Source organism: Zootoca vivipara, chromosome 1 (genome assembly GCF_965207765.1).
Source record: "Zootoca vivipara chromosome 1, rZooViv2.hap1.1, whole genome shotgun sequence".
Classification (NCBI taxonomy): Eukaryota; Metazoa; Chordata; class Lepidosauria; order Squamata; family Lacertidae; genus Zootoca; species Zootoca vivipara.
Genome location: NC_142582.1, coordinates 50,506,293 through 50,532,444, shown reverse-complemented (window position 1 = coordinate 50,532,444; position 26,152 = coordinate 50,506,293). Strand labels below are relative to the sequence as shown.

Genomic DNA, 26,152 nt, shown 5'->3' with positions numbered 1-26,152 from the left:
CATTTTTTTCTGTCAACCCTGCGCTGAGCCACAATACACACACACACACACACAGAGAGAGAGAGAGAGAGAGAGAGAGAGAGAGAGAGAGAGAGAGAGCGCACCATGGAGTGGGGGAGCCACTCCATGGTGTGCATACTTATAGGTAAGACTTGTTAAGACTTGATAGAGTTTAGCCTTCCACTACCCAACAACCTAGCAGCCAGCAAGGGACAATGCTGCCCTCTTGTGGTGCATAGCCCACTAAGCATGCTTTGATGGCATTGCCAAGGCAACCGGCAAGTCTCAACAGAGAGCGAACAGAGTTAGGGAAGAACAACAGAGACCCATTGTTGGCGGCAGCCTTTCTGGAATGGTGGGAGCAGGGCAGAGTTTCACAGATGCTTTCCTAGAAGGAAAAAGCTCCTCTTCCCTTTTAGCCTGGGTTTCTCCGTCTTGTTTTCCTTTGGGGGATCAGAATTCCTACCCGCAGTGTAAAGCAGTGGGCCATCACGCTTAGGAAAGGAACTTAGCAATGGATCTTAGTGGAAGTTTGCAAATCTTGAGTTCATGGGCTGCGATCATCAAGGGATCCAAGCTGCAATCTCCATTCCAGGGTGCCAGAGTCAAGAAGCCATGCCGGGCAGTGAAGCTTCCCCATAAAGAGACCCTCCAGTGGAGCAGGTAAGGGCTCTGCTCTTGTGCCATGCTCAGGAAAGGGTTAAAAGGCTTCCTTGGAGACCTTGGTGGTAAGGAACTTCGTGGTACAATTGGGGGGTAGAGTAAAAGCATTAGCCAAAAATCCTAGTCAGGGTCTGACTCAACATCTGTTAATTAATTTAATTCATTGAATTTATATACCGCCCTAAACCCGGAGGTCTCAGGGCGGTTCACAGAACAAAATCAAAATATAAAACCACAAAATATATAATCAAAATAAAAACAACAACCCAATAACACACACCCCCCAAAAAACACCACATATTAAAAGGGCATAGGATGTTAATTTACAACTGTGGAGCACATGCAGGCCAAATTCAAAGATTCTGGGTTTAACCCAAGGGGGGGTGCTTTTTTGAAGCCCAATTGTTGTGTCCATATGGATTTTCAGTAAGGGGGTTGCAGGGCATGGGGTGAACCATTCCTTTATCAATTGCAACCCCCCCCAATGCCCCCTGCATGGCAATTGGAGACCATGGGGGAGATTTCCTCCCCCCCCAAAAAAAAAACTATTTGCTGAGCATGAGGAGGACAGGGGAGGCATAGCCTGGATCTGGAGGTCCCAGAGGCCATATCCAGCCCCCAGGTGCAGAGTTCTCCATCCATGGTTTAGGGGCATCTTTATACGAATGGTCCCTCTAACTCCTGCATCCTGTTCTCACCAGATGCCTATGGGGAGCCTGTAAGCAGGACCTGCCCACTCCCATTCCCAGCAAGGAGCATTCAGAAGTATCCTGTCTCCATTGCTAGAGGTAGAACATAGTCATTGTTTCTTTACTGTACGTTATTACACATACATCGTCTTAGTTGTGCTCATATGGTTAGATAGAATATGCTATCTCTGGCAGCATCTTTGGGGAGTGACAGATTAATGCCTCCCCTTAGTTCCAAGCTGGTGGATCTTTTGCAAATAACCACCCACCTACATGCAGCTGGAAGGTGGATAGAATCTGTCCATGCCTGTCAGCCCATCCAGAAGCTGCTGGCTTCTTACAGCTGCATTTTGGAGCAAGGCCGACACAGATCAAGTTTTCAAACAGCAGTTACCCAATCCTTTCTAGCTACCCAAGCATGCTAGTTCTCTACATATGCTTTGAGAACTTTTTGTTGAAATAAATATATCCAAGGAAACAATAAAAAGTGGAGAAGGTAGTGTTATAAGAATTCTAAGGTCTCAAATAAGTGTTCATAAATGTACAAGGCAAACACATACATAACTATATAAACCATAGTTCTAGTTACAGGTAGGTAGCCGTGTTGGTCTGACGTAGTCGAAACAAAATAAAAAAATTCCTTCCGGTAGCACCTTAGAGACCAACTAAGTTTGTCGTTGGTATGAGCTTTTGTGTGCATATAAACCATGTGTGCATATAAACCATGTGTCCGAAATAGTACAGGAGAGCAATCCTGAAGCCATTTTGACTCTCCCAGTGACCTCAAATATTCCTCTGCAGTAAGGGAGGAAATGGGGAAAGCTTCCCCATTGTTTTTTGCTTACAAATCCTATCTTAAGGGCATATTTGTGTATGAGAAGGGTGAGCCTGTGACCTGGATTCAGGAACTAAACTATTAACCATCACAAAAGAATGGCCAGGCTGCCCAGGTAAAGCAATTAGTGACCATTGTCAGGTATCCTGACAGACAGGATTTCTGTTGTAGACTGCCCCCTGTGATGTATTTCTGTTGGAGACCGCCTCCTTCTGTGATGTATGTATGATGGTGGGGTTTTTTTGGGGGGGGGGGTCCTTGACCTACAGGATGGGCAATTTCAAAAGTCTATATAAGGGCTTGCACACCATTATTCTGGGTTCCTCTTCTCCCTCCCTGAATGGGGTGAGTGGGGGCCCCTGTTGCAACAGTTTAATAAAGATCAGGCTTACTAGCTGCTTTGCTTCTCAATATTCTCTGGTTGGCCTCTGTTATTTTCTCCTACCGATAGGGAACCCACTTAAGGACTCTCGGATACCCCATTAGGGGAAAGGAGCAGTTTTTTCTTATAACAGTAGCAAGGGGAAGCAAGAGATACCGGTATGTCTGTCATTTTTGCAGGTCTCTTGATTCCACACGATAAGGAGTTGTTGTGGACAAACCCCACTTCTCCAGGACAAAAGTAGTCTGAACGTTGGGTTGGTAGTACCCTCTAGCGGCAAATAGTAGTAATACATGTTTGTTGCATGTTTTGCGACTACAACTCCCATCATCCCTAGCTAACAGGACCAGTGGTCAGGGATGATGGGAATTGTAGTCTCAAACTGATGTACAGTGTGAGGATTATGTGGGAGAGAGAAGACACTGGCTTATCAGAATCTCTTGCCGAGCAGAGCAGGTGACAGATAGTTGTGAAAGGAAAGAACTGTTGTCAGGGGGAAAGTGGAACCCCCAGTACTTTCAGTGAACATAGTGTTTTCTTTTCCACCAGTGCACTCATGCATCTGCAAGGAAGGCAGTATGGCATGTATTTGTGTCAGATATTGGGAGCAGGAGAGATCTGCTGTTTTGCAGCTTGCAGTCCACATTTATTTTCCATGTGCATGGTAAGAGATGACCTGGGACTGTTTGATCCCCATTAAGACTCGTGTCCTGGCCTCTTGCATCTTTTTCAAGCCTGTACTGCTGAGAGTGACCTGGTGGATAGAGAGCACCTGTTAGGACTTCAGCAAGGAGGTTGCTCTGATCATAGCCAAAGAGTTAAGAAAAGGAGCAGAATGACACCCCCAGCCTGAACTTCCAATACTAAATTGACAGCCACCGCTGGCTGTTCTGCTCTGTAGATAAAGATAAGAGCATCACCCTATCGAGGATGCAGCTCTGTGGTGCAAGCCTAATATGCTTGACACATGCATCATTTCATTAATTCAAAGTTAAACAATGGGCTGTGTTAAATGTTTATGCATCAACAAGTACATACAAATGAGAAGCTTTGGGTTTCTACCCGCAGACACAGCCTGCAATTCTGGGGCTCTTTGCTAGCTAGGAACTGACATGCTCATTCCGCAGCATGAAGGCAACGTGTGCTGGTAAATAATGGGTAAGGCCCTAGTAGTGATGTATGGAAGTGAGAGCTGAACCATAAAGAAGGCTGATCGCCAAAGAATTGATGCTTTTGAATTATGGTGCTGGAGGAGACTCTTGAGAGTCCCATGGACTGCAAGAAGATCAAACCTATCCATTCTTAAGTAAATCAGCCCTGAGGGCTCACTGGAAGGACAGATCGTGAAGCTGAGGCTCCAATACTTTGGCCACCTCATGAGAAGAGAAGATTCCCTGGAAAAGACCCTGATGTCGGGAAAGATGGAGGGCACTAGGAGAAGGGGACAACAGAGGACGAGATGGTTGGACAGTGTTCTCAAAGCTACGAACATGAGTCTGGCCAAACTGCAGTAGGCAGTGGAAGACAGGAATGCCTGGCGTGCTCTGGTCCATGGGGTCACGAAGAGTCGGACACGACTAAATGACTAAACAACAACAAGGCCCTAAAACCAAGTCTGACTGCCAGGCAGTGGGAGCTGGGATTTCCTGGGTTTGGTGGGAAATTGTCCTCAGTCCCTTTCTATTCTCTTTGGGCCTGAACCCATGTATACTATCTCAAACAATAACCCTTGGAGGAAGAATGGAATCAAAATTTTAAAATATGGGGGAAGGGGAGTAGTGGGAAGGAAGGAATCAGCATTTTGGTTTATTACATTTCTTAACCCCCCCCCCACACACACAATGTATCTTTTAACAGATTCAAATATTCAGAATAAGGCAGTCCATGTAGGAGAAGAATAATTCTGATCCGAAACCTCCGATGCCTTGCAGGATTTCTTCAGAAGAAGAAAAGGCTAAGGAGTAAAACCTACACAGATCTGGAGTGTAGGGTATCTCCTGTAGCCAGGCTAGTGCCAAATATATTGCTCTGCTTTCCCTTGGACCACAACAGCGAGGCTGAGAGAGGGGTATCATCATCTGGGCAGCTCAGGACCCCCCCCCCACACACACACACAAACGCACAGTGCCCAGGTTTGTACCCCAGAGAGGTCACTTTGGTGCTGCTAATGCATCAGTTTGACTTCACCACCCTGGAGGCACATTCCGTTGTCTCTTGAGTCAGGCGAATGCCAACAAAAACAATAATAACCACACCTCTTCAGCTTGAGCAAGCCCCCACCTCCAGCTTCTGCTGCCCCACATGCATTTGCTCTAAAGCTCACACAGAAATACGGGTGTTGTTGCCAGAATGGATGCAAGTCCCCTACAGGGTTCCTCATGCACTCTCCTCTGCATGGATCCGATGGATCCCTTGCTGTGGATCTCAGTGTCAAAGTATAGCAAGCCAGAAATTAGGCACTGTGCCCTTGACCTCTTCATAGCAATCTTTCCCCGTTAACAGAGGCCTAGAAGCAACCCGGAGGTCCTGGAATGCGCATGTTAATGAGGGAACAGCTTGTCCCTGGCCATGCCTGTCAGCAACCACGTGAAAGAACAAAGCCACCCCATTCCAGTCCCAGGCAGCAGAAGCGTGCAGAGACTTAAAACTTCCCCTGTGCAAAGTTTCAGTTGGCCTAATCTTATCCTTCCGCAGCCCATTTTACACTTCAGGGAGACCTGCTTACTTGGGAATGCTCTATTTACATTCCACTGTCCTGGGCAACCTTAGAAATGAACGATGCTGCTGATAAGACTTAACAGGACAAAACAGACCAGAGCAATGTTAATCTCGCAGTTTACAGAATAACACAGCCCAGCTAACTCCCATTTATTTCCCTCTATTTGTCACTTGGCCTAGTGCAAAACCTGGCATGGACGTCTCTGGAACGGGTTATGACTTTGGACTCTCCTCTCTTATGGTTCTGGCTATACGTGGAGCGAATCAATAAACGTTACAGGCCCCTCCCCGAGCGCGCGGGCTAATCTCTCTTCCAGCCTCTCCCTGCACAATTTAGGCGGATTACTTGCTCTGCTGTTCAACCACAGATTCCCCCACTCCCCCCGCCCGTTTGTATTATTACAGCATGCATCTAATGGGCGCAGGCAACAAGATCTGGCTGCTTCTGCTTGCTTGTTAACTCAACAAAATTCTTTCGCGAACCAATCATTTCCTCCCGCAAGCCCTCCCCTTTTGCGCTCGGCTGCCTCCAGGCCTCTGTTCTCCCAACGGTTTCTGGCACAGCCAGGCCCCCGTGTGGTTGGCTGGCTGTCGCTAAACTGGAGCATTTCCTTTCCAGCTCTGCTGGGGGCTGTTGACGAGCTGCTTACACAACACGGGGGTTTCGCCCATCTGTCAGCTGAAGCGCGCACTGCGCGTAAACAGGCACCCATCATCAGAGATCAAGGAGGAGGTGCCGGGGCGAAGGCCCCGTCCTGCTGGTTCTTTTCGCCTAATCTGCTAATCCGCAATACAGAACGGATCCCGGGTTCTGTGCAAAAATCAAGCGGGCCTAAAAGCTTTGCCAAGCAGGCTTTGAGTGGGTGGTCACCTGGAAAGTAGCTTTTGCGAGTTACGGGAGTTCACCGGCTGCCTTAGGGAGGGGCAGTTATGCGCTGTGTAGTCCCGCTCGCCTGCTGTCTGGGCGAGGTGCTCGGTGCTCAAAACCAGTGATCAAAGGGCAACAATCCACGCTTTGCAGCCCTAAACTCTCAGCTAATTGCCTTGCCTGACAACTTCTCTTGGCCACTTGCCAGGGAGCGCTGCTGCTGCTTACAAGAGGGCGTCCACTTAACGATTTTTGCGCCTGTAGGTTTTCCTCTCCCCACCTGGGCGCGGAAAGCTTTGGATCGGGGCTGTGGCGCAGGGCCAAAGGTTTAGACCTCTCTGTCATGTTCAGCCCTCCCCAGTCCGCAAAGCTGAGCAAGAGGAGCAAGACTTTCCAACTGGATCTGGGCATCCCTGCTGCAGGACTGGGGGGTCCCCACACCAGTCCCCGGGTGGTCCCTGGTTGTCTTTCAGATATGCCCCTTAGTCACCCACACAGGAGCATTAAGGAGATAGCAAACCCAGCACATTTCCTCACCAGCAGATACCTAGCTAGTTCCATGTGCGGCTTGTCTCAAGAGGAGAAAGACCTGCTCACATCTGGGCCTTCTTCTAGGGAGGCCTTTTCTGTATTAATGGTATCAAGGAGCTCTTGCATTTTGCAGAGGAGCGTACCAGAGCACACGCTAAATTCATGAAAGTTTTGGTCAGGTGGTGTTGGGTCCCCCCACTTCTCTGAAGATACACCCCAGAACACAGCCAGAGCATTGCAGGAAAAGATTGGTTGTGACGACCAAGGAATCCTTTCTTGAGACTTCAAGCATCATGTAGAACAGATGCATAGCATATTTCCTTCCCCATTAGCAGCTTCTAGCAGTCTCTGGGCATTGGTGGTGAGTACCTTGGCTATCCTAGTTAATGGCAATTAACAGGTTTAGCACCGTGGTTCTCCCTTCCTACGATTCTACGAAATAGTGTTCAACCTTATAGCTAAAAAAATTGAGAGAACACGTATCTCCTACTATATCTGAATGGACTGAGAAAGTTTCATCCATAGTAACTATGATTAAGCTAACTTATTAAAAAAAAGAATACATATCAACCAGCCTAACAGGTTTATGGAAAAAGTGGTATTTTTTGTAATGTTTTGGAACAACAAGTTCAGTTATAATGTCCAATGTTTGCTGCTTTCAAACTGTATCTGTGTTTCTTTATGCTCTTTATCTTTGGTTTATTTTGTTTGTTAAAAATAATAATAATTTTAAAAATAATACAGTATAGTTAGTCATGTACTGTGTCAGAGAGTTCCACAGAGCAATAGTATTAATTGTTAGGGGAGCATTTCTCTTGCTTGTTTCCTTGCTTGCTGTGTCTAATTTGTTTGGTTCATTGTGCTACTTTGTGAAAAGGTAAAATATTTGTACCCTACTTTGTGCTATTCTTCAAGCCATGTATAATTTTATAGATCTTTGGTAAATTTTAGTTGACTTCTTTGATAAAGAAAGTGTAGTAGTTTATGCTTTCTTCTCAGTGGCGTAGCAAGGAGGGGCAATAGGGGCGGTCCGCCCCAGGTTCCACTCTGGGGGGGGTGACAGTCGGCGCCCCACCCAGCGACTCCCAGGACGAGCCCCTCCAGCCTCCCGGTAAAAAGCCTGCTCGGCATGGCACTGCGCGCTGCGCCGAGTGAGCTTTTTACCGGGAGGCTGGAGGCTCGGGAGTCGGGGGCGCCGACTGCCACCCCCATCCAGCTCCAGGGTGACACCCGACCGCTGCGCCAAGTGAGGCTTTCTAGACTGGAGGCTCCGTTTAGGCTCCATTTTGAAGTCACGGGGGGCGCGATCCCCCTCTACGTAGCACACGTGCAGCAGGATGCTGCGCATGCGTACAACATAGAGGGGATCGCACCCCCCTGCGACTTCAAAATGGAGCCTAAACGTAGCGTCCAGGCTCCAGGTAGATAGACCGCGGTGCCAGCAGGCTATCTACCTGGAGCCTGGACGCTACGTTTAGGCTCCATTTTGAAGTCGTGGGGGGGTTGCAATCCCCCTCTACGTTGTACGCATGCTCAGCTTCATTATGTAGCGACGCATGCATCATTACGTAGCCCTGACCTGACCCGATCCCCCGGGCACGGCAATTTGCCGCCCCGGGTGACAAAGCAGCTTCCTCCGCCACTGTTTCTTCTTCTCAGCCAATTATGGCCTCCTCTTTCAATTGTAGCACCAGAGTATCCTGCAAGCATCATGCTTTCCCTTTAAATAGTAGTGGCAGAAAACTGACAGCTTTTAAGAGGGCATGCTGGGAGTTGTAGTTTGGATGCAAAGTACGTACTGTACTGGTAATCACAAGTTGCATAAGCTGTCAGTTCTGGTACATATCAGGGTAGCAGGAAAGTCAGGGAAGAAATGACAGTGTCTAGCCAAAAGCAGTGCTTGAGCTGAGCCAAGACCGTTATTTATAATGTGGAAACAGAAGGGGAGAGATTATGAAATAAACTGCTATTTATTTATTCACTGGATTTTTTTGTTAATACTGTACACATTATATAACCTAGATTCACCTTCCCTGTAGCACAGCTGCACATCTTAAGGATCAGATCTGGGCATTTTTTTAAAAAGCTCAAGCAGATGAGCTGTTCTTCTTTTCTGGAAATATCAGTAATAAGAACAGAATCACACAGACAGTCTGAGTGCCCACAGCCTAGTACTGCAGTAAATTAGCCATTAAAATTCAGCGGGTGGCATTCAGCTAATCTTACTCTGAGTAGACTCACTGAAATTAATGAAGACAACTAAGTCAGGTCCATTAATTTCATTGGGTCTACTCTGAGTAAAATTTGGTTCAGTGCCACTGTGATTCCAGAAGCATGAAATTGGCAACTCTTGGGAATATTTTCCCTTCCTATGTCTGCCCTATAAAAACATGCTGCTCTTGGGAAAAGTGACCTGTTTGGCTGCATCACAATATGGGAATTTAGGCTGAACTTACTTCTGAGAAGGTATGGTTTGGATTCCACTGTTAGGCAATGTGGCACATAACTGCCCCCCCATGCTTTCCATCACTGCAGGCTGACATTGTCCTTGAATTGCGACTCAGTAAATTGCTAACAGCAGTCAGAGGTCCTTCCCAAACAAAAAAATTCACACCTTGGCCACAACCCAGCTACAGTTAAGGGTGAGTAGCTATCAGTGGAGGCTGGTCTATTGGGTCAAATGGGGCACTGCCTCACCAACCTCAGTCTGCCTTAAACCAGACATCTTCAACCTCACTTTTAACCCAAACATGCATTAGGGGACCTTTGCATGATGGGAGTGCTCCTGTTGCAACCCACCTTGAAGACCAGTGCCTTAAACCACAACCACCAACTGTTCCTCATCTTACTTGCAACCAGTCCAGGAGACAACACTGCCTGCCTGTCATCTTCCTCCTCCATAGCTTCAGTGTTGCCCCTTGTAGATTTCAGCAGGGAGGGTGGTGATGACAAAACTCAGATGTGTTTGCTCCCCCTGTCATTGCCTCTGACTCCCCCTACCACTGGTCTGTCCCACCAGTTCCAATGGGCACCAGCCACCATTGCTAGCCATCCATTCCTACGCAGACCTAACTAGGATAAGATCAACCTCCATGGCTGCAACACTACAGATGCTTACCTGGGACTAGTCCCTATGAAAGTCAGTGGTACTGGCTTCTGAGTAAGCATGCATAGGATGCATAGTAAGCAACATGTTCTGCTGAAACCAATGGCAGTGAGTCACAGCTAACTTTGGTGTTGATGGGATGTGCAAGCTGACCCTTTGCAGCAGGGCTGGGGAACTCGGTGCCCTCCAATATACATGGACTCCAGCTCCCATCGGCTCCAGCCAGCATGGCCAATGGTCAGGGAAGAAGGGGTTCAACAGGGGGCCACAGATTCCCCACACCTGCACCTTAGAGTTAGGCTGCACTGCCTGAAGTAAAGCAAAAATTGCTCCTCCTCCCTCCATGACACCTGGTCCTGCCTTCCTTCATCAGCCTCCCCTCCTCTTTCTTCATTGCTCCACTTCATAGCAGGGCCAAGAGATTTAGGCACACCCGACTGCATAAAATTGCAGCCTTGGTTACAAGTAACATTAGGGGGATATTTCATAGCATTTTAAACTTGCCCTTCCTCATTGGTCCTACTGTATCAATAGCATCCATAGAACTTGCCTGCCTGTTGACATCCGCATCAGAGCCCAACCTTCAGAAATGCGGTGGGTGTCTAGCACAGATAGAGCCTCATCTCTGGTGGTGCCTCATTTGTAGAACTCCCTCCCCCCCAACCTGTTTGGCTGGTGCTGACTTTGTGGGATTTGGGGTGCCAGATGGAAGCAGTTTTCTTTCCCCTTGTGTTTAATGTCTTTCATCACTTTTAATGGTTTCTAACACAATTATTAATTCTACTGCAGCTGTTATTTTGCTTTCATGATGTGTTTTAAAATGTGTTGTAACTAAACTGCAGCAGTGTGTGTGTTGGGGGGGGTTCCCAGATATATTGGGGGTGCCAGCTACCCTCTGGCTTCAGTAGAATAGCTATATGTACTTGTGCTCCTTGCCTTTAAAAAAAGAAATAAATTCTAGCCCAATCCTAATGGCTATCTACTCTTAAGTGTTCAATGGGACTTTCTCCCAGGAAAATGTGCATAGAATTGCAGCCATAGAAGAAATGTGCACTGCTGCACTGCAGAGTTGGATGTAGACAACCTTTTAAAAGGGGGGGGGGGGGAACCAGAGGAAGGGCACACAAAATGGTGTGTCATTGTTGCAAGAGGGAGGGCACACAAAATGGTGTGTCATTGTTGCAAGAGGGAGGAGGCAGCCCTGCTGGTTTTCATCAGTTTGTTTGTTTATTTAAAGGACTTACAGAACATTCTTGCGCTTCAGTTGTACAGCAGGGACCCTGTGGTTTAAATGTGCATGCTTGTACTCTGTGGGACTCTCTTCTGAGTAATGAAGTACGTGGCATTGGGACATAAACTGCATCCTTCCAAGAGGGGGATTTTAGACTTAGGGTTATGCGGGCCGCACACATATAATTCCTAATAAATGTTCACATGGAGCAGAGGAAGGGAGCCTGTTCTCTTTTGTTGCCTTAAGGGCAACTGTTTAGGGGGCTGCATGCAATCATGTGCATGGTTACCTGGGTGTAACGAAGTCCCACAGAACCTCATAAAGCAAGAATAGCTACATGGTTCCCTCCAAATGTCTTGGACTACAACTCCCAGCATCCCTGGCTGTTGTCTACTCTGGCTGGGGCTAACTGGAGTTGCAGTTCACAACACCTGGAGGGCACTGTGTTGGCAACTCCTGCCATAAGGACTGACCTGCTGGAGAAAAGGGGAAACCAACCCATTAAATAAACTTGTTCCTTCTTCTCTCCATGATCTGTTTGCAATTCGTTAAAGTGAAATATTTCAGAAAGAGTGGCGACAGGGCAAGTTCCTGAGCCTACATGGTGCAATGCCAACAGAAAGTGGAAGTGGCATGATAGTTGTAGAACTGCGTGAGGGTGGTATTATGCAACTAGGTTTTACTGAGAATAAACATGACCAGATTAGCACCATTAATTTAAATGGGTCTACTCTGAGTAAGACTACCCCTCTTAGCATGTATGATAGGGGATGTGTGGATTAACAGTTTCCTGAGGCCAGGGACAAAAAAAATTTTCCCAGGTTCCTACAGACCACCCCCCAAATCATGTTCCTTTTACCTGCCATCAAAATCCATATACTGCCCCCAAGCAATGATTTCAGAGTCTGTGAAAAGCAGGCTCCCAATGCCAGTGCGATGAGTTCTTCAATAAATAAATGACAGAGTAGAATTTCTGACAACTACCACCAACCTGACTTTCTTGTGAGAAGTGAAATCAGTTCCCAAGTCAGAGTCTTCCTGCTTTTGGCAGGGAGTATTTCCCGCAGAGACAGAGCCCTGAAGAAGGGTTGCCTGTCCAGGCAGGCACAGCTGGAAATGCACAAGAGAGGTGCCTTACGTGCCTAGGCCTGTCATCTCTACAGGCAGCGTTCCTGAGCAGAGGGAAGGGAGAGGCCTCTACAGCCCTGGGGGCAAGGGCTAACCTCAGGGAACAAGGCATCATGGGCAGAAGACACCTGCCCCCATCCTGGCTTTTAGGGTTTTCAGGTCATCTCCTATATTTTGTACAGAGGCAGTACAGGGGAGTGGTGATGATGATAGCATCTCCTGTATTTTGGACAGCTCTTGCATTTTGTGCAGAGGAGGAGAATAATAACCATAATAATGATGATAATACAGTATCCCAGATGTGGCTTTTACCATTATTGCAGCTCTGTCTTGGTGGGGGGGGGAGCGACGGGAATCTGCACCTTGTGCAGTTCTCATTTATTTGCATCTTTCCTGACCTTCCAGCCAGGGGCAGAACGCCCTGGGTGTCTTCGCTGAGGGGGATGACATTTGGTGCGCTGCCCACCCGCGACTCCCAAGCCTACCCTGAGCCATAAGGGGAAGGGGGGGAGCTGTGCTGCTTTGCCGGCGGCATTCCCCCCCTTCCCCCTTTGTTTTGAATGCTCGGGGGAGGCTTGGGAGTCGTGGGCAGGCGGTGCACCGAATGTCTGCCATTGGCGGCTCACTCCGCCCCCGTGGGCAGCTTGCTCCGCCCCCAGTGGCAGGGTGTGCACTCCGCTCCATGCACCCGAGCGGCTATCCCGCACCTGGGAGGGCACCCTCCGCGCCCCGTGGCCCTCGGGAGCGCGCCCACCCTGGGCAGCGCGGGAATATGCTCCGCTGCTGCTTCCAGCTAGTGTCGTGTTGCTGGCACTGAGCCAGGACTTCCTACATCCTGATCCCACCTCAGGGGATTGGCTGCCTTCTGGGCACAATTGACAAACACGACTCTAGGCATAACCCAGTTTAAGCAGCCCAGTCCTTAGCAGCTGAGGACCTTGGATGTGGCCAGGAGTGCCTATGCCCAGCTTTTGTTTTGTTTTGTTTATTTAACAAAATGGATGTAGCGCTTGATTGTAAGGAAACTCCTAAAAGGTTTGCAACTTGGGCTGTCGTACAACTGCGTCTGCTTCTGGAGAAACTGCTGACTTGGCCCAGGTAGCATATACTTACTTCACAGCTTGATCGCTGCAATGCACTCTGCATAGGGCTGCCTTTGAAGGGTGCTCAGCAATATTGGGCCCAGAATACCGCAACCAGTCTGTTAACAGTGGCTGCGTGTAAGGAGTGCACAACTCCCTTACTGAAACCACTGTCACTGGCTTCACTTATTTCTGAGCCCATATTCAAATACTGGTGGTGGTGACCTTCAAAATCCTATAGGTTTGGGACTTGGATATCTGAAAGACTTCTGCCTTCTCCGACCTGGGCCAGCTGTAGGTAGAGTCCCGGTGGCGCGGGGTGCCAGGGCGCCGGGTTGGTAGGCAGGGCACTGCGCGGCAAAGCCGCGCGGAAGCCATGCTGCGCCCTGTGAGGGTGGGGGCGCCGGAGCGATCTCCGCCCCTCAGCGCCAGGGCGCGCGACCTGCTCAAGACTGCCCTGTCTCCGACATGAAACTAGTGAGATCACTATCAGCAGCCCTTGTTTGTCCCAGAAATATGCTTAGTTGAAAGCAGGCAGGCAGTCTTTCAGTAGCTGCACCCAGGCTCTGGAACTTTCCAGCCACCCCAAATCTCACCTTGGCCCCTCTCTAATGGCATCCTCTAGAAAGATCAAAGCCTTCCTTTTTTAAGGAAGGCTTTTGGGCCGTAAAATGGTTACTCCCTTTTTTTTGAGATGGATCAGATTGCTGTGGTTAAATTGTTTTTGGTTGTTTACTGATATTTTAAATCCTTTCTCACTGTTGTTACTGTTTTAGTTTTTTATGATCACTTTATATATTGTTAGGGGACCCAGGTGGCTCTGTGGGTTAAATCACAGAGTCTAGGGCTTGCTGATCAGAAGGTCGGCGGTTCGAATCCCTGCAACGGGGTGAGCTCCCGTTGCTTGGTCCCAGCTCCTGCCCACCTAGCAGTTCAAAAGCACATCAAAGTGCAAGTAGATAAATAGGGACCGCTCCGGCGGGAAGGTAAACGGCGTTTCCGTGCGCTGCTCTGGTTCGCCAGAAGCAGCTTTGTCATGTTGGCCACATGACCTGGAAGCTGTCTGCGGACAAACGCCGGCTCCCTCGGCCTATAGAGCGAGATGAGCGCCGCAACCCCAGAGTCGGACACGACTGGACCTGATGGTCAGGGGCCCCTTTACCTTTACCTTTTATATATTGTTAATGCCAAAATGGTTAACAGCATTCTCCTATCTGTGTCTATTCAGAAGTATGCCCCAATGATTCCAGTGGGGTCCACTCTCAGCTAAATGGGTATGTGATTACAGCAGCCATACCGGTAGTTATTGTTTCAACTTAGGGTGACCTGCTAAAAAAGAGGGCAGGGCTTCTTCATCTTTTGACAGTTTTGCAGAAGATGGAATTTCAGCAGGTATAGCCTGCATGACAAGCTACACCTGCTGGAGTCACCTTCCATATATTGTGAGCCAACTTGGGCTTGTTGAGGAAAGGGCATGGATGTTTTAAATAAGCAAACAAGTAGCTTATTCAGAAGCGAGTCCCACTAGGCTTCTCCACACTGGATCTAAATGTGAATTTGCACCTGCCTGTCTTCCCATCAATGTGGGGGCAGCCACATGACACATTTCCCAACCCAGTGCAGCCAACAGGTGCCCGCAAGATGTTGTGGACTACAACTCCCATCATTCCTGACCATTAGCCATGCTGGCTGGAGTTGATGTGGATTACAGTCCAAACCACCTGGAGAGCATCACATTGGATATTCCTGCCGTAAATCAATACTGTGGACCATTGACAAACCCTCCCAAAGAAACCGGGGGTTTAGCATAGTTTAACAATGACATTTCTAACCCTTAGAGAAATACTGTAATCATGTGGTGCATACGGCTCTCTTATGAAAAATGGCTACATGGTGCAACAGTTTCCCATGGGGTGTGTGTGTTTCCGTGGCTGCCTTGTTAATTTTCCAGACAGATACGGAAGACAGGGCCAGACCTATTAGAATACACTAAGAAATTGGTGAGGCCACACCTTGGATTGCTATCTGCAGGGAATCTATGGCCTGCCAGATGTTGCTGAACATGGCCACCGGCTATGCTTGCTGGGGCTGCTGGGAGGTGTAGTTCAGCAACATTTTCCCACACCAGTTTGAAATCAGCATTGGTATTGCACCTTTTACAACTATGTGGTATAGGAAGGTTTTGCAAACACGGGGATGCCACAGTTTAAAAATAAATAAATCCAGTTTTTAATTTCTGCCTGTGAAGCAGCTGCTAAAACATTAGACTTCCGTGTCTCCTACTACTAAGGTGACCAACGTGCAAAGGAGGAGGGGCAACCCCCTGGGTGCAGCAGGCCCCATCCTTTTTGAATATATTTTTGCAGCAGCTTTTCTCTAAAGCTGCATTTCTCTTAAATCCCCTCTTCTACACCCTCTTCTGCCTCTACGAAAGGAGTCCCACCCCATTTAGCCGTTTCTCTTCGCTTACTCCTGCTGCGTCTGGTGATGAAAGAGTTAGCACGGTGACTTGCCAGTTGGAGACAAAGCAGCCACCTTGGAAATGATTAATTCTCCTCTCTAGACGTCTTGCCTCCCGGTAAACACCAACGAGGAGCTGGGGCGGGGCCACCTTCTAGGCCCGCCCCCTCCTTTATAAACCCACTGCGGCAGGACGGGCTAGAGCAGGCGTAGCTGCTTCTCACAGAGACTTCGTCGCAACGACTCAGCGTGAGCTCTCAGCCCCGCCGTTCCTCATCATGGTGAGCGGGGAGGGGGCTGCGAGGGGGAAGCGCACCGAGCGCTTTTGGGGGTGCTTCCTTAGCGAGCCTTGGCGTCTCCCCCTGGTTATGGGAGCGCGGCGCCCACCTCTCGGCTTGCGGTCTCCAAGCTGCGCATCTGCGCAAGCTCTTGGCACGTTCCGCGGCAGAGGCCTGGAGGGGCCCGTCGGGCCGGGTGGGAAACGCTTTCCCCTTCCTACGGGGCAAGGATGGTGCCAGGTTGCCGCCTGATCTTAGGGCGGGAATTAGGTGCGCCCCATCGCCCACAAAGATGGCGAGGGTGTCTCCGGGCCCATGGGCAATAGTCAGGGGAGCTAGTTGGGGGCTGCCCTCGAAGTGCGCACTGCAAAGCGCGGAAGCTACCCTCGACGCACGTGCAAATGGCGGCGGGGTGGTGGTGGTGCGCGCGGAGCAGCCGCAGAACAGGATCCGGCAGGCCCGGCCTTAGCTTCTTGATCGCAGTTGGCCGCGTGCCCGGAAAGACTTCCTTGCGCGCTCGGTGCCTGGGCGCCTCGCTTTCAGCCACGTTGGTGTAATGAGCAGGGACAGCTGTCTTGGAGGCGCATGGGCGGCTAAATCGTGCGGAGGTCGAGGAGAGGGCTAAGGAAGTTGGGGTCAGCCCCCGATGGCGCGGGGCGCCGCGCTCTGGAGAGTCGTGCGGCAAATGTTCCCGTGCCTCTCGCTCCCTCCCAGTTACCGATCGCCGCCCACAGACTGCGGGGGCTGTGAAAGTTATTAATAGGCAGGTTGCGCAGGAAGGGAGAGTTGGGCCAGGGCGCCCCGCTTCCAGCTAAATCCCAGGGCTGCAAATAGCTGGGCAGGCGGCTGGGCTCCCGTCCAAAGTAGGTAATCGCATCTCCCGTCTCATCTCGAGGGAATCATCGCACTTTGCGGGAGAGGCTCCTATATTTAGCCGTCCCGGGCTAGACGCGCGAATGAGCGAGGAAGGAAGCCGCCTTCTGCCGCCAGCCCCGATCCCACCCGGGCGAGGAGCTTTGCCTGGCGGGGCCCCGGCGCTTCCTAGCGGCTAGACTCGTTCTCCCACCTCTGGGAGCCGCTTCCCTGGAGGCCGTCGGGGCGTTTTCACAAGTGACGCAATGTCTTAAAAAAAAAAGACTTTGGACTGCGTCACTTTTGAATGTACGTTTTTTAAAAATGCGTTTGAGCGGAAAGCGGAAGAGAGCCATTTTAAAAATCCGATGTTAATTCTAGTTAGCCAATAGTCGGAGGGTTCAATTCGAATTTCGAAACGGGAAGTGCAAGAAGCCGATGTATAAGTGTGGGTTCTGAGAATCCCCCTCCCTTGGGAGGGGCTGAAAACTGTTCGCCCTCTGTGACCACAAAACGCTGCTCTCTCAGCCAGACAGTTCCTCTCCCCACTAACTGGGAAGCCTATAGCAGAGCAGTAGCCATAGCTGCCAAGTTATCCCTTTTTTTAAGGGAAATTCCCTTATGCTGAATAGGCTTCCTCGTGAGAAAAGGGAAAACTTGGCAGCTATGGTAGCCGAAGAGACCCGGCAGTAGGGGACTGGGGTTCACCTCTGTCTGTTGTAAAGCCAGGGAACCCTTTAAAGGGGGGGGGCTTAGTTCACTAGTCGATTTTTATTTTTGTCAACCTAGCACTTGAAAATGGTTAGAGAGCTTTCTCCTTAATCCTCTTACCAACCCTGTAAGGAAGGTCAGAATTCCTATTTCTGGAATTGAGGATGAGATAAAAGCTTGCTGAAGGCCACTAAGTGCATAGGAAAACTTGAACCTGGGGCTCAGTGGCTCCCAGATTGGTCTTAGTCATTATGCTCAGTCAGTTTTTGTCAAGCCTCTGGCCATTACAAAAGATAGCTATTGCATTGTTCTCAGTTTGCCTGAGGAAATTTGGAGTTGCATCTTTTTTTTAAAAAAAATGTTATTGATATTTAAGGTTTTTGCTTTTTTAAGTGCTGTCACTTATGGATGCTGTTGGGGTTATTTTTTAAAAAAAGGAATTAAAAGCTGTTGTGTCTGGTGAACTCCAATAGATGCCTATTCTTGAAGTGTAAGAACTTGCACAGAAAGGCACACTTTTTACACATAAAAGTACACAAATTACACCTTCATTCTTCTTATAGAAACATATCCTGAAGCAAAATAGCCTCAAAAGAAACCCAAGCAAAGTGTTACCGTGTTTCTCATATTACAAGACACGTCTTATATTTATTTTTTTCCTCCTGCTGCCGCGGCCGGCATTGCTGCTGCGCCTATCACTATGTCTTATTTTCGGGGTATTGCTTATATTCCTTGAATGCTTAAAAATCATGCTATGGCTTATTTTATGGGTATGTCTTAAAATATGAGAAACAGGGTAGTCAACTGCTGTTACTCTTAGGGGGGGAGAGATACTTAAGATGTTCAGCTTCATCTTGTTCATATCTGCTCAAAAGGGAATCTCTATGGAATTCAAAACTTTGTGCCTGGAATCTTTTCCATTGTGGAGCATAATTGGGAATGTGGTCAGACCTTAGCTGTGTGCAGTGCGAATGGCATTGCCTCTGGTGATGATACTCCCTGCAATGCACCACTTTCCCTAAACGTGTGTAAATACAGTGCAGATGTCTGACAAAAACACACTCTTGGGAGTTCAAGCGTACCTTGAATGAGTTGGTTCACTGGTGAGACATGTGGGGAAAAGGCATGTAAAAGGAGCAGCAAAACAGGCATGATTTTATAGGATGGAATGCCACCTCTGTGGTATGGTGGCAGGTTATTTTTGTCCCAGCTGGATGTTCCGCTTTGGCAGTGGTTGGATGGTTTGTCCTTCTAATGTGTGTGCTGATCTGATTCCACTTGTGCCCCTTCTGAAATGAAGCCATGGGCTACATACCTATGCTCTTTGAGGGGAAATGTGCCCCTTTTCTTTATTCACCCTGGTAGCAACCCCCACAGCAAGTGAAGCCAGACTCTTCCCACCATAAACTGGTGAAGACCTGACAAAAGGGAATCTGTGCTAAATTCTTATGTTTTGGTATAACTTAATAGATCTTAATGGTCTTAAAGAGAGCCTAAAACTCGCTTGGAACTAGCCCACTATCCTTTCTCCCCATTATCTAGTTTTATAGGTGGAGAGCATGCTTGTGGAGTAGCATTTGACCTTATGATTCCCCCATCCATAGTCTAAAGCAGGCACCCCCAAACTCGGACCTCCAGCTTTTTTGGACTACAACTCCCATCATCCCTAGTTAACAGGACCAGTGGTCAGGGATGATGGCAATTGTAGTCCCAAAACAGCTGGAGGGCCGAGTTTGGGGATGCCTGGTCTAACGTAATGCAATCTGAAAACGGGTTTACCATGGCAGCAAAGTTACAACTGTAGCTGGTTATTGTAGGCAGGGAACCCCACTCCCAAGTGTGGATTTTCCTCCCCCCACCATTCCTGGTATGTAGCTTTCCCATTTCAATTCCTGTCTATCTGGCTCCTCTAGCTCTACCAATATTATTTGCTCTGAGCGGCCAACGGGTTCTTCCTCCCTCGAATGCATATGGACTGTCTCTCAATGGCGGAAGTGGGAGGTGACTGAAAGCAGAGTGCTGGCAATGGTCCAAAACTGTTACAGCAATAAGATTGCTAACTCCATGGGCTGGGTTGCCCAACAGGCTGGGTGGCTCGATAAACAGCTACCCTCGCTGACCCTGACCTAAATTATGATGCCATGACCCACACTGCACCAGCAACAGGAGTTCCTCAGGTATTTTTCCCTGGGTTGTTGCCTGCTTGGACACTGCAATATGACATGATGGTGACTTGCAGTTAGGGTCAGGGCTGCCTTGAGTCAGCAATCATTATGAATTGCCTTCCACATGCATCCCAAGATGATGTACAAAATATAACTAAAAGCTAGTTACAAAAATAACAGAGGAGCTTTACAAATGATACAAAACAGATACAAATGGCCTATTCATCCCTCTGGGAAAGCCTGACAGAAAAGTCATTCTGAGCATTCAGATCTAATTTTGAATAAGTGAGCCCTACGCAGTCCCATCCTCACTGTCTTGGCTGCCAGGTGGGAGGTGACTAGATGTCACCTGTGTGGGGATCTAGGCGTCTTTGCCCTGGGGACAGGGAGAGGGGATGAGAATGAATGTTCATGTTTTGCCCTGGTGTGGTTCCCTAGGTTGGGTGGTGCTAGAATGCGGTTTATGAAATGCATAGAATAAATATGTGTGCCGTGTGAAGCAGGAGAGAGGAGAGTGCTGAAGAAACCGCTATGCATTTTTAATAAACTCTGGAGTGTGGGCGTAAGAGGCTGGAAGTGCACCGAGTGACTGCTTCTACTCATTCCTCTGTGGCTTCTGTGTGCAATAGACAGCTTAGCAAAGCTGTTAAATGTTTTGTTCACTCCAGTCACTGCTGCACTGAATTTTAAAAGCACCACAATGTGACTAAATTAGGGATAGATTGGCACTACATTTTTGGAAGTGGATTGTGGTTCTGCCCCATGTCCTGTAACTCAGGGGTGGGGAGCCTCTAGCAGTTTGGATGCTAGAGATTTGGACCGAACCAGCATGACTAGTGGTCCGGGTTAATGGGAGTTTTAATCCTCTGGCGGCCTCTGGATAGCTGCATGCCTGACTTGTGCTGCAACGTTGCTGCTGCCTGGTTTGGTTGACTAGAGACAAAACCACACCAAGACATGGAGTTATTTTGCATCTAGCGTTCATTTAAACTGCCACTCTGAAATTCTCTAGATCACTCGCTCCAAGGGGTGGCTACTCCTAACAGGTGAATTGCAGGGGCAGAAATTGCCAACCTGGGGTCTGCAAATGCTGTGGTGCCCATGGGCACTCATAGGCCACCATGTATTTATGGATTATTATTTTAATGGCAAGCAGTTCCTTCACGCACACACACACTCAAGTATTTTGCTTTGTATATGTGTGGTTGAGAGAAATGTACTTGGGCAGTGAGAAAGAGAGAGATGATGGGGCCCCCTTTTATATTTTTACTGGTACAGTTGTACCTTGGTTGTTGAATGTCCTGGAACTCAGACATTTTGGCTCCCAAATGCCACAGACCCAGAAGTGATTGTTCCAGTTTGCGAACGTTCTTTTGGAACCCGAATATCCAACGGGACTTCCGTGGCTTCTGATTGGCTGCAGGAGCCACAATTTGATTTTCAAACGTTTTGGAAGTCGAATGGACTTCCGGAACGGATTCTGTTCGACTTCCAAGGTACGCCTGTATTGGAGAATGTTCCCTGTGGTTAGCCAGCAACAGTGTCAGTGTATGTGTGTGGAATAAATATTGTGAGATCTCCCCAATCAGGACCAGCAGGACATAGACTACTTCCCATGTCAACCATGTGGTTGACTGGAGGGCAGCAAAAATAACACTTCTAATTTTTTGTTATCCCATGCTCACACAGCACTGGCTCAGAATTCAGAATGTGCCTAGTGGACCAAAAATGTTGGCTTGAGCAAGGGCATTCAGCTAAAACAGCAGCGTTTTCCAACAAGTGTGCACAAGCTGCCACTGGGGCTTCTGGCAAGGAGTCGTCTTGGTGGTTCTACCCCCTTCCTTCTTTCTGCCATAAGCTCACCACTCTTTCTCTCTCCACAGCGTGAGTGTATCTCAGTCCATGTTGGCCAGGCTGGCGTGCAGATGGGCAACACCTGCTGGGAGCTGTATTGCTTGGAACATGGGATTCAGCCAGATGGACAGATGCCAAGTGAGAAGACCATTGGCGGTGGAGATGACTCCTTCACTACCTTCTTCTGTGAAACTGGAGCTGGGAAGCATGTGCCGCGGGCTATCTTTGTGGACTTGGAACCCACCGTGATTGGTGAGTGCATGTGCAGGAATCTGAGCCTCAAAAGCTCTCTGGTGGGCACCAGCGGTTAATCCTCTCATTGGCCCTGGGTCTGGCTTGGGCAGGGATCTGCGCCCACTTCTGGAAGGTCAGGGCAAATATTTGATCCATTTAGCGGCTAAGGAATTTTTGAACAGTGAGGGTGGAATTCCATGCCACACTATTACAGCCATCCTGACAGTGCAAGCCTTTCTGTTTGTCAGATGGAAGATCATGCTCCAAACACTATTCTGGGGGTCTACCTGAGTCCCCAAGTCATTTGGGGGGGGGTACAAGCCCCAGTTGCAGCAGTGAGACTAATTGCTGTGGCTGCTGCTTGCACAACTTGTAAGTTGATTCTGGCACTAGGTCAGTAGCTGGCAGCCTTTAGGCCAAATTTGAGTCTGAGAGGTGTAAACTACCGTAGGTCTGCAGTTCCCCATCTATAGGACTCTGGGTGGATGGCAACTGTGACAATGGGATCTGGCAGCATGCAATGGAGAAGGAGTTCAGCTTCCCAACTCCCACTCAATTCTCATAATGGGATTCCATCAAAACTAATAAGAGGCCGACTGTATTAACTTAACCTGCTAGTAAAGTGATTTGGGCAAGGATTATTCTGGGTCCTGTAAGTTTTTGAGGAATTTGGGCTGCAGGTGATCACTCTTTCCATTTTGGTAGGTGTGTCACGGTTCCTCAATTTGCTTGCCCAATTTAAGAGTCTGAAATATCCGCCATACTGATATTCTCTTGCATTCCAACCTTTTTTTAAATGCAGATGAAATTCGTACTGGCACTTACCGTCAGCTCTTCCACCCAGAGCAGATGATCACTGGCAAGGAAGATGCCGCCAACAACTATGCCCGTGGGCACTACACCATTGGCAAAGAGATTATTGACTTGGTGTTGGACAGGATCCGGAAACTGGTATAGTCATGGTTTGGGATGGGAATAGAAATCAGGTCCACTCACTTTTGTCTCTTGGTTCAATGCACCACTAGCATGTGGCCCAAGGAAGATTCCCTCTGAGGGAATGACACCCTTGAGCTGGAAATTTTCCTCACCCTGCTTTGGACACTATCTGTGTTCTACTTTCTCTTTGCCTCCGCTGCTCACTGCCTTTCACTCATACAGGGGAGTTTTTCCACTTCTTGGGCACTTTGCATGAACTGAAAGGATCACATTTGTGCTGCTAGGATGATACTTCCATCCCTTCCCCAACCAAAAGAGGCAGTGAGTACACTGCTCATTGCTACAAGTGTAATAACAGCACCTCCTAATATTTAAGACCTACCTGCTCTTCTAGATTGTGCATGTGAGAGAGAGGGAGGTTACCGGGCATGGGTTGCTCCACACAGAGTTGTGAGTTTCCAGAGGCAAGGAAATACTATCATTAGGCAATTAAGTGGTTAATTGCAAGCTTCAGGTTAATGGAGTCTGAACTTTATGGATCTAGGAATAGATATCTCTGCTGTATCTCAGGTCATAATAGTACAGTGCACTGTAGTCTGAGAGAAGCTAATACTTAGCAACAATTTCTTTTGCGTTCTCCCAACAGGCTGACCAATGCACAGGACTCCAGGGATTCCTAGTCTTCCACAGCTTTGGGGGAGGCACTGGCTCAGGATTCACCTCCCTGCTGATGGAACGGCTCTCGGTTGACTACGGCAAGAAGTCCAAGCTAGAATTTGCTATTTACCCAGCTCCTCAGATATCAACAGCTGTGGTTGAGCCCTACAACTCCATCCTCACCACACACACCACCCTTGAGCACTCAGACTGTGCCTTCATGGTGGACAATGAAGCCATCTATGATATCTGCCGCAGGAACCTGGACATCGAGCGCCCAACTTACACAAACCTCAACCGCCTTATCAGCCAGATTGTGTCCTCCATCACAGCCTCGCTTCGCTTTGATGGGGCGCTCAATGTGGACCTGACGGAGTTCCAGACCAACCTGGTGCCCTACCCTCGCATCCACTTCCCTCTGGCCACTTACGCCCCGGTCATCTCTGCAGAGAAGGCCTATCATGAGCAGCTCTCTGTTTCAGAGATCACCAATTCTTGCTTTGAGCCAGCTAACCAGATGGTGAAATGTGATCCCCGCCATGGCAAATACATGGCCTGCTGCCTGTTGTATCGAGGTGATGTGGTGCCCAAGGATGTCAACGCTGCTATTGCCGCCATAAAGACCAAGCGCAGCATCCAGTTTGTGGACTGGTGCCCCACAGGCTTCAAGGTGGGCATCAACTACCAGCCTCCCACTGCAGTCCCAGGCGGAGACCTAGCCAAGGTGCAGCGGGCAGTGTGCATGCTGAGCAACACCACCGCCATTGCTGAGGCCTGGGCCCGCCTGGACCACAAGTTTGACCTGATGTATGCCAAGAGGGCTTTTGTCCACTGGTACGTAGGGGAAGGCATGGAAGAAGGGGAGTTCTCCGAGGCACGAGAAGACATGGCCGCCCTGGAGAAGGATTATGAAGAAGTGGGCATTGATTCATATGAGGATGAAGAGGAGGGAGAAGAGTAGCTCTAGATGCTGCACATTGTCTGATGGACCTTCATTTTCAATAAAGTATGTTTGGTTTTATCTGAATTTCTGTGGTATGCCTCTTTCTTGAGTAGGGTTGCAACTTCACCTTGCTGGTGGAACAGCTTCAAGTGCTGTTCATTGCCACATACCGTAATAGCCATTTCCTTCCACAACCCCTGAACCTTGAAGGATGTAGAGAAGGTGCATGCCATAGCAACTAAAGCTGAGCAAATTGGTGGCACAACATTGCACCATGGAGACTACATGGGCAAAGGGGGCATGAGCCTTGATTTATTTTTTATTAAATTTATATCTTGCCCCTTCCCTATAATCTTTAGACGGTCTTATACCTATTCACCATCAAGTTAAAACAAATTATGTGCCCAATAAAAGTGATGTAGTCAAATCATGCATACTAGCATATTCTTTTCTCCAAGCACCACCACCACCAAACCCTGATTTGGTACGAAACTTTAAACCAGAATTAGGAAAGTGAAATGAGATTAACAAACAAGAACGGGACAAATAAAAGTGAGGAATCTCACTGACTGTAGGCAGCTCTATGCACCTCCTTTCTTGGCACTGGAGATGGTTTTGCTTCATATATTCTGACAATAACTAGCTTTTTCCCCAATGGAAAAAATAAAAGTCCTGAAGATTACAGATGTAGGATATCAAGCTATTACAAAACATCTCTCTCCCACCCTTTCCCTAAAACGTTTTAATTGCACAACGACCTTGCAAAGTGGATTGGATGTGACTTTGCCCCAAACAAGGGTAAAACTTTATGCACAGGTAGGGATTTAATTTCGCATTTCTTATCACAATACTTCCTTTGGATGTCCACTGCAGGAAGATCCCCTGCAATCTCCTATCCAGGCTGAGATCTCATTAAAGTTGCCTCTGCCTTGAACGGGGATATATTCTTCCCTGTGTTCCAGTCTGCCACCACTGACCCCTCTGCATACTACACTGCGTAGACACATTCCCTGAAGAGTTTGGAGAAATGCTGAATTGTGCTTTTCTAGGCTTCTCAACCATAAAATCAAAGACTGGTGCATGTTCTGCTGAAGATGTTGCTCTTGTACCCTCTCCTAGCCCCACTTTCAAATGTTAAGCTGCTTGTAGGCATGCCTTGCCTAGAACACTTTAGGCTCCAGTTCCTAGACAAGGAGTCATACAAAGTTTTAACGATAAAGACCTGTGAGATCAGCGAGACAGATGGGAGTGGGCCTCACCTTAACTGTGAAATTAGGGGTAGGATTTATGTACTCCAGATGAAAAATGTTTGCTTTTCCTCTATTGGCTGCTGCTTCTCTGGACAAAGCACTTATTCATTTTCCTAGGAGCAGGAGGGGGGCATTGAGTGGAAGAGGAGTGGTTACACCCAACCTGAAAATGTGCTGGCTGCAAGTCAGGTTTGGCAAGGCCTCTGTAAACTGCTTTGCCCTCCATACCAGGCAGACAGCCAGTCCTCTCTCTCCTTGCCTGCCCCTGTGGCTGCTTTGACTATACATGGGCTATATAGCATAGGAATCTCAAATTATCAGCTCCCCTCTTTACCTACTCTTCCAATGGGTGGTGGAGGATGGGTGAACCCCTTTCTGTACAACCCCTACTTTAAGAATCTCACATTGCCAAAGAATCTCACATTGCTGACACTGTCTTCAGTCTGAATGCCTTCACTGCACTAAGAGCAGTTGCCATCCTTGCTGTTTAACACACTGCTAAAGTGCCTGATGTGTGTTCTGTTTCACATACACAGAAGTTTAGTACAGTGGTACCTCAGGTTAAGGGATGCAGGTGGC

The 26,152-nt window shown here is 48.4% G+C and overlaps 1 protein-coding gene across 3 annotated transcripts; it reads left to right on the top strand.

Annotated features, from left to right (window-relative positions):
• The first annotated feature begins 85 nt into the window (after window positions 1-85).
• LOC118090764 (tubulin alpha chain) lies at window positions 86-24,407 on the top strand. Of its 3 annotated transcripts, none has more exons than XM_088652936.1 (4): window positions 86-663; window positions 21,583-21,805; window positions 22,590-22,738; window positions 23,370-24,407. In XM_088652936.1, exons 2-4 carry the CDS (start codon window positions 21,625-21,627, stop codon window positions 24,339-24,341), a joined length of 1,302 nt encoding a protein of 433 aa, XP_088509062.1. In that variant the 5' UTR covers window positions 86-663; window positions 21,583-21,624; the 3' UTR covers window positions 24,342-24,407. The 3 variants fall into 3 exon arrangements, with proteins under 3 accessions (XP_088509062.1, XP_034982800.1, XP_088509054.1); XM_035126909.2 differs by lacking the exon at window positions 86-663 and adding an exon at window positions 15,914-15,974; XM_088652928.1 differs by lacking the exon at window positions 86-663 and adding an exon at window positions 19,290-19,711.
• Window positions 24,408-26,152: the final 1,745 nt, after the last annotated feature.

What these genes read in the sequence shown, in the direction of transcription:
- LOC118090764 (XM_088652928.1), top strand. Translation starts at nt 19,676, where the DNA reads ATGACCCACACTGCACCAGCAACAGGAGTTCCTCAG. An exon ending in CTTGGAACCCACCGTGATTG is followed by an intron (nt 21,806 to 22,589) that starts GTGAGTGCATGT and finishes TTTTAAATGCAG; the next exon opens with ATGAAATTCGTACTGGCACT. An exon ending in TGGACAGGATCCGGAAACTG is followed by an intron (nt 22,739 to 23,369) that starts GTATAGTCATGG and finishes TTCTCCCAACAG; the next exon opens with GCTGACCAATGCACAGGACT.